This window comes from Artibeus jamaicensis, unplaced genomic scaffold (assembly GCF_021234435.1).
Source record: "Artibeus jamaicensis isolate MK-2021 breed Jamaican fruit bat unplaced genomic scaffold, CSHL_Jam_final scaffold_461, whole genome shotgun sequence".
NCBI classification, from domain to species: domain Eukaryota; kingdom Metazoa; phylum Chordata; class Mammalia; order Chiroptera; family Phyllostomidae; genus Artibeus; species Artibeus jamaicensis.
Genome location: NW_026522045.1, coordinates 9,272,251 through 9,281,074, shown reverse-complemented (window position 1 = coordinate 9,281,074; position 8,824 = coordinate 9,272,251). Strand labels below are relative to the sequence as shown.

At 37.8% G+C, this 8,824-nt stretch overlaps 1 protein-coding gene across 4 annotated transcripts in view; it reads right to left on the bottom strand.

Moving 5' to 3' along the window:
- MID2 (midline 2) overlaps window positions 1-8,824 on the bottom strand; it is a 161,102-nt gene that overhangs the window by 7,421 nt on the left and 144,857 nt on the right. For all 4 annotated transcript variants that reach the window (XM_037167111.2, XM_037167112.2, XM_053657522.1 and 1 more), the window contains 2 exons: window positions 8,008-8,169; window positions 5,956-6,163 (listed from right to left, as the gene is read on the bottom strand). In XM_037167111.2, coding sequence (XP_037023006.1) covers window positions 5,956-6,163; window positions 8,008-8,169 — 370 coding nt within the window. The remainder of the gene's footprint in view (window positions 1-5,955; window positions 6,164-8,007; window positions 8,170-8,824) is intronic.

Below are 8,824 nucleotides of genomic sequence, written 5' to 3'. Positions count from 1 at the left end.
TTGCTCCAGTCAGCCACAGCCTTTCACAGACAGGTGAACCCAACCCCCACCTGCACGGATCATAGGTTCCGCAGAGTGGTAAGGCCAGGCCTGGGAGTTTCTTGCTGCTGTGTATATTTCCTCAAGGGAAAGAAGAATAAGGCCCTGCACCAGACATTATGTGCTACACAGCTCCTTGGACCATGATATACTAAACCCAGCAGAGCAGAGAAAATAGAGATAGGCGCAACAACATGGTATCTTCTCTTCCGTATAGATATTTGACGTTCATTTCATATCTTTCAAGTTTGGGCATCATATGGCACCAAATTTTATAATATAGTTTACTTCAAATCTCACATATTGTTCTGCCCTTCTTTTATTCCATAATAGCTCCTTCTTCCTCCTTTGTATATTTGTTGTAAATTCTATTTTCTCTATTGCTACGACTTGTTTCTATTCCAAACTATTACTATTACTCCCCCTTCCAGGCTCTCAGAACCATTTGTGAATGTCATTAGTCATCTCACATTCTTTCTTTCATTCTTAAAATACCCTTATTCTCTCTCTCCATCTTTATCGACCTTTGCTAGTAGGTTGTGGATAAGCTGGTTATTGTTATAGTTCTTTAATCTTATTTTAGATAGTGACTATCTTTGTATTTAAATCTCAAATTTCACTGTTCCTATCTCCCATACCATTTTGCCTTCCTCCTGTCCTTCCATTTTTTTCATCTTAAATGTTAATTTTTCTCTGTCTTAGCTGGATTTTCATCCCTTGTTTTTAGTATTCCTTCTCCCTCTAACCTCTCAAACTAATTTTATTGCTCTAGACATCCCTTAAGCTCTTCTTTCTTTCCTTGTTCCCCATTATTCTCATTCCACCTGTATAAATATTAGCTCATTGGTTGTTGATATCTCTGTGGTGGGGATTTTCTGCAATTAGGGCAATATTATTTTATATATAACATATATATTTAGTATATACATATATTTATAGTTGTTATGGTTGTCTATTTTTTCTCTCACAAGATACATACACACATATATATTTCATTAAATTTCAGTTTTAACCTAATACTACATGCCTCTCCTCTCTTATTCCATTCCACTTTACCTCCACCCTTTTTTTGTTACAAAGTAAATTTTATTTTCTGTCCAACTTAGCCTTGTCTCTATTCCCTACTTTTACCATTGCTCCTCCCTCTACACTTGCGAAACCACTTTTCTTTCAGTTAGTCACCTCATATTCATTTTTTCACTCATATAATATCTAAACCTCTTTACACCTTTATTAATATTGGTGCATTGTCTGTTTATAGTGTAATTGTGGGTAGAGGATATCTTTGCAGGTATAGGTCTCTTTCCTGTGCTGTTTGCTTTTTGTTCTGGCAGCACGTCTACAACAGCATATAAGACATGGAGGAAGGAGTGACTCTCAGTCAGTCAGCCAGAGGTAAGACCCCACCAAAGAACAACAAAAAACAACCCAATCATAACCACATAAAAGGCATAAAGAGCAGGGAAAGAGTATCAAGTGCAGGTGATCAAGCAGACTGCACCACTGAGTTCCACAGGTCTCCGACCACAGAAGATCACACCACAAAGTAGGGTATCAAAGCTTATAAAAGCAACAAGCAGAAAAACATAAGAAGAGTCACCTAAAATGGGGACACAAAAAAACAAACCTCAATCAAAAGGCAAGAAGGAATTCCCAGAAAGACTGCTGAATGAAATTGAGGGAAGCAAATTATCAACATCGAGTTTGAAATAATGGTTATAAGGATGCTCAAGAAGCTCAGTGAGAACTTCTAAGAACTCCAGGGAAGCTCCAGTGAATGACATCAGCATGAAAAAGGAAATGGAAACTATCAATAAGACGATAAGACCAAATTCAAGGAGTTCATCATCACCAAGCCCTTATTATACGAAATGTTAAAGGGACTTATCTAAGAAAAAGAAGTTAAAGAAACATGAACAGTGAAAGGACAACAAGCTCACAGTTATTAACAACCACACCTAAAACGAAAGCAAACTAAAAGGACAGCTAGATCAGGAGTGGAAACATAGAAATGAAGATCTCAAGTAGGGTTAGCAACAGGGGAGTGGGAGGAGAAGACGGGGAGAGAAGGTACAGAAAACAAGTAGCATAGACAGTAGATAGAAAATAGATGGGGGGGGCAAGAATAGTATGGGAAATACAGAACCTAAAGGACTTGAGACACATGGACATAAGCTAAAGGGGGGGGTAATGGGGGGGTTGGGGGGGCAGGGTGGAGGGGAATGAAGGGGGAATAGAACAACTGTAACAGCATAAACAATTCAAAAAAAATAAATAAATTTATTTAATTAAAAAAAAATAAGACGAGGAAACAAAAAATACAATATCTGAAATGAAGAACATAGTAAAAGGAATTAAAAGGAGGTTAGGTGAAGCACAGGATCAAATCAGCAAGCTGGAAGACAAGATAGAAAAAAAATCCCTAGACAGAGTGAAAAAATGAAAAAAGACTAAAAAAGAATGGAGAGGGGTTAAGGGAGCTGCAGGACAACATAAAATGTAATAATATCCATGTGAGAGGGATACCAGAAGGAGAAGAGGAGGAGCAAAGAATAGAAAACTTGTTTGACAAAGTAATGAAAGAAAACCTTCTTAATTTGATAAGAGAAAAAGTCATGCAAGTCCAGGAAGCACAGAGGGTCCTATCAAGAGGAACCCAACATAGCAAAGAAAGAAAACTTCACACCAATATCGTTAATGAACATAAATGCTAAAATCCTCAACAAAATATTGGAAAACCACATCCAACAATACATTAAAAAGATCACACACCATGACCAAGTGGGATCCACCCCAGGGATGCAAAGATGGTACAATATTCAGAAATCAATAAACGTAATACATTACATAAACAAAAGCAAAGACAAAAATCACATGATCATATCGATAGATGCAGAAAAAGTATTTGATAAGGCACAGCACCCATTTATGATAAAAACACTCAGCAAAGTGGTAATAGAGGGAGCACTCCTCAACATAATAAAGGCCATATATGAGAGACCTAAAGCCAACATCATACTCAATGGGAAAAAACGAAAATCTTTTCCACTAAGATCAGGGACAAGACAAGGATGTCCACTTTTACCACTTCTATTCAATATAGTGTTGGAAGTTTTAGCCACAGCAATCAGGCAAGAAAAGAATAGAAAAAAAAAGGAAAGAAAAGAAAAGGAATCCAAATAAGAAAGGAGGAAACAAAACTGTCATTGTTTGCAGAGGACACAATAGTGTACATAGAAAATCCTATAAACTCCACCAAAAAAACTGCTTGACCTAATAGATGAATTTGGTGAAACAGCAGTATACGAAGTCAATATCCAGAAATCAAAGCCATTTTTGCATACCAACAATAAATCATCAAAAGCAAAAATCAGGGGAAAAAAACCCACTTGATATAGCAACAAGAAAAATCAAATTCTTAAGAATAAACCTAACCTATCAGGTAAAAGACCTGTACTCAGAAAACTACACAACACTGATGAAAGAAATTAAGGAAGACACAGACAAATAGAAGCATGTACTATGTTCATGAATCAGAAGAATTCATATCATCAAAATTTCCATATTACTCAAAGCAATTTATAGATTCAATGCAATACCTATTAAAGTACCAATAGCATATTTCACAGATACAGAACAAACACTTCCAAAATTTATACGGCACCATAAATGACCCCAAATAGTGGCAACAATTTTGAGAAAGAACAACAAAATAAGGGGGATCACGATACCTGATATCAAACTCTATTACAAGGCAACTGTAATCAGAACAGCCTGGTACTGGCATAAAAACAGGCAAATGGACCAGTGGAACAGAACAGAGAACCCAGAAATAAACCCAAGTCTCTATGGTTGATTAATATTTGACAAACAAGGAAGAAGCATAAAATGGAGTAAAAAAATAGCCTCTTCAAAAATGGTGTTGAGAGAACTGGACAGCTATGTGCAAAAAAATGAAACTCAAGCACCAACTTACACACAGAAATAAATTCAAGGTGCATAAAAGATTTAAATACAAGTTGTGATACCATTAAAGTCCTAGAGGAGAACATACACAGGAAAATCTCAGATATTTCATGCAGCAATATTTTCACTGATATATCCCCTAGAGAAAGGGACATAAAGGAAAGAATAAACAAATGGGATCTCATTAAAATAAAAAGCTTCTACATGGCTAAAGAAAACAGTATTAAAATAAAAAGAGAACCAACCATATGGGAAAACATAGTTGCCAATGATACCTCAAACAAGGGTTTGATCTCCACCATATATAATGTAATCCCACGACTCCACTCTAAGAAGACAAATAACCCAATTAAAAAATGGGCAAAGGACTTTCACAGACACCTCTCCAAGGAGGACATACAGAGGGTCCAGAGACACATGAAAAGATGCTCAGTATTGCTAGCTATCAGAGAGGTGCAAATTAAAACCAGAATGAGATACCACCCCACACCAGTGAGAATGGCCATCATAAAGCAACAAACAACAAGTGTTGGAGAGGATGTGGATAAAAGGGAACCCAAGTGCATTGTTGGTGGGATTGCAGACTGGTACAAACACTATGGAAAACAGTATGGAATTTTCTCAGAAAAATAAAAATTGACCTGCCTTTTGACCCAGCAATTCCACCGCTAGGATTATATCCTAAGAATCCTAAAACATCAATTTTAAAGAACCTATGCACCACAATGTTCATAGCAGCACAATTTACAATAGCCAAGAGTTGGAAGCAACCTAGGTGCCCATCAGTAAATGAATGGATCAAAAAACTATGGTACATTTATGTGATGGAATACTACACAGCAGAAAGAAAGAAGGAGCTCCTGCTCTGTGAGACAGCATGGATGGAACTAGAGAGCATTATGCTAAGTGAAATAAGCTAGGCAGTGAAAGACAAATACTATATGATCTCACCTTTAAGTGGAACCTGATCAATAAAACAAACGAGCAAGCAAAATACAAACAGATACATTGAAATTAAGAATAAACTGACAATAACCAAAGGGGAGGTTGGAGGGGATAGTGGAGGGAAAAAGAGAAGGGATTGTCAGGAACATGTATAAAGCACACATGAACCTAACCAAAGATGGGTAGTATCAAGGGTGAGAAGTGGGGATGGCTGGGGCAGTGGGGAATGGCAGGGCAAAAAATGGAGACAACTGTAATTCAACATCAATAAAAAATGTGAAAAATCAAAATAATATCGAATGTCAACAGTAATTTTAAAAATTAATGAATATTTAGTTAAAGTAAAATTAACACTTTGAAAAAACTGTGGTATATTTATACAATGGAATGCTATGCAGCAGAAAGAAGGAAGGAGCTCCTACCCTTTGTGGCATCAGGAAAGGAATTACAGAGCATTATGCCGAGTGAAATAAGCCAGGCAGTGAAAGACAAATACCATATCATCTTACCTACAAGTGCAACATAATCAACAAAACAAACGAAAAAGCAGAAAAGAATCAGAGGTAGGGAAATAAAGAACAAACTGACAATGACCAGAGGGAATAGGGTAGAGATAATGAGGGAAAGAGGGGAATGGGTCCAGTAAGGAACGTGTACAAAGGACCCACGGACAGGAACAATGTAGTGGGGATTATCTCTGGGAGTGGGGGATATATGGGAGGCAGAGGAGAGCTATTGGGGGAAGAATGGGGAAAGCTGTAACTGAATAACAATTAAAGAATGGGGAAAAGAGTTAGTAATTACAGTGGTGTAGCAATTTCCAACTCCTAGCTCAGTATATTTCCCATGATTTTATTTTTAAAGGCTGGCACATTCTTCTAGGAATGGTTTTCATCACATCTTTTAGCTTTGACTTATTGGTATTGTGTTTGTGGTATAGAAATGGATCTCCCAGGAACCTAGCAACAGGGGAGAGATGTGAAAAGAGAAGTGAGATCTACTCACCATGTTGAGGAACCCATGACCACCTCCCAGTAGTGGCAACCACTGTCAATGAATATATTTCCTGCTGCCCCATAGCACCCCGTGCCACTAAATCTCTCTGGGGTATGGCTTTTCTTCAGAGAGCTTTCATCTTTCTCCATCTGCAATCCATCATTTGAGATTTTCAACTTCTTGTGAGTCATTTTGGGATCCAGTTTAAAGGGTTGGCCTGAAAAAAGTAGAAAAGAGAAAATGCATGAGGATGCATTTAAGAGTTCTTTGTCTTCCTGGAACATCACTACCAGAGAAGCCCTAATATGATGATTATTCTTGGGTCAGTACAAGTTGGCCGATGTTTGATTATATTAAAGAAGCAGGCCAGAAGCCACCATTTTCAATAAAATAAGAATATGCTGCCTCCTTCATATATTATGAAATTGAAAGGGAACTCTTAGTGTCTCAATTGTGTCCTGTACTTAGCTTTTATTTAACTGGGTGGTTTGGTATTTGGGTGGATTTTAGGGGAAGAGGTATTTGAGTTGAGCAAAGTGAGGAAATAGATGAAATAATTGCTGCTGGGTGACACAAAAAAAGCCAAAAATAACTCAGCAACAGGACAATTTTTCCCTCTTACAATTGGGATGTAAATAATGTAATTAGGGAACTTCATTAGAGTGACTATTATATCATCAATAATCAGAGAAAATATTTATTGGACAGGATCATTCACAACAGAGAATTCCTTATAGTAATATGACAAAATCAAATTACTAAGAACCAATTGTTCTGTATTGCAAGGGCTGTATTATACAAAATTCATGTGTGGCAGACATTGTTGGTGAATACGACATTTATCCCCTACTTTTTCTCTCTTATCCACTTTCACTATAGAGGCCAGAAAAGCTAAATGCTCCAGCACCTAGCCTCCCTTGCTGCTACGGGTGGCTAATAAGATGGAAGTAGTTGGAAGAGGAAGTCAGACAGGGTGGGAGAACCTTCTGGGAAAAATGCATGTTTTCGTGATAAAAGAAATACTTATCATTATACCATCCTTTTTTCCCTTCTTCCTACCTTGAAAGAAAATATGACATCTAGAGTTTGCAGTGGTCATACTGTGACCATGTGGCAAAAAGCCAATACAGAAAAAAGGAAGAAGCATGGATCGTTTACATCATAAAACTGCTGCAATAGCCCTGGCTGGGGTAGCTCAGTGGATTGAGTGCGGGCCTGCAAACCAGAAAATCGCAGTTCGATTCCCAGTCAGGGCACATACTGGGATTGCAGGCCAATTCCCTGCAGGCCAGTTCCCAGCAGGGGATGCATGAAAGGCAACCATACACTGATGTTTCTCTCCCTCTCTCCTTCCCTTCCCATCTAAAGATAAATAAATAAAATCTTAAAAAAAAAACTGCTGCAATAGCCCTACCTTCAAACCCTTTGCTATGTTAGAAAGAGAAAAAATACTTCATTAAAGATACTAACAAATAACTGTTTGTTAAGCTAAGTTGAATTTTTTGTCACTTGTAGTCAAAAGCATTTCTAACAGGTATGGCTTCTCTGCAGTAGGATTTTACCAGATTATTACAAATATAATCATGTTCCACATCACAATGTTTAATTCCATGATGAAACACATATAGGACAATGGTATACCATATAGCCTAGGTGTAGAATAGGCTATACCATCTGGGTTTGTATAAGTATACTCAATGATGTTCAGCCAACAATGAAATTAGCTAATGATTCATTTCTTAGAATGTTTCCCCATTGCTAAGTGTTACATGTCTGTAGTATTTTTTATGCAACTGTCCCCCAAGCATGAGGGTGGGGGGCAGTGAAAAACTTTTCATTAACATCTTCCTAAGCCACCAGCTGTTTTATGTATATTTGTGTCCACATATATTCCAAGGCCTTGGAACAAACCCCTTAACCAAAGCACAAACTACAACAGTAAAGCCCCCCTTTCCTGGGCCTCTGCTCTCCTGCACAGCTGTGGATGTCTGCTCAGGCTAACTGTATTCCCTAGCACAAAGGGGGATTCTGATGTCTCCTTTCAGAATCACTGTAACATACTGTTTGTTTTTAGTCGGGTAGGTTCACTGTTCCGGCTGCCTGCTTGATTTATGGCTTTAACAATGAAGATGTAGCGTGTCCCACTCTGGAGTCCATGCACTGTGTAATGGTTCTGCTTAATGTTGGGCACAATCATCCAGCTATCCACCGAATTATACAGGCCTGTAATATGTAGAAAGACAAGGACATTAACCAGCAAGTAATAGAAATAAAATGAAAAGCACACTGAAAATTCACCATAAACCTCTCAAAAGTAAATTTTATTTTGTTTTCTTCTCACTCCTAGAAAATATAGTGATATGAACCTCCTCTGCTTCCTTCCTCCCATGGAGCTAGGTTCATGCCTGGTAACTTGCAACCACTAGCAAAAGTTAGGTTACTTCAATTTTCTTCCAAACAATATAGGAAAAACTACTCTACAAAATCACAGAATCATCTTTTTTATTATTTTTTTCCACAAAGTTGCAATTCTCTGAGAGCTGAGTCTGGCCTCATATGGATAGAGCAGTCCTGTACAGAGCATAGAAACATTGAATCTCAAATCCAAAAGGACACCTAGACACATATTTCCCTCATTTCACAAATGGGAGACAAGTGGAGAGAAGAAAAGTGACTTTCCCAAGGCCACAGATAGCTGATGACAGTGCTGAGAGTAAAACCTCATTCATTTTAATCCTAGTCTGGTGTTTTCTCCACTACATCACAAGTCAAAGGGTGAACAACAATGTTTTGCTGACTCTGTAAATTAACAACTCTTCCAGGGCTATGACTCAACTCTTTCACCTAATCCTCACTCTTACTTCCAAGACCAGTTGGG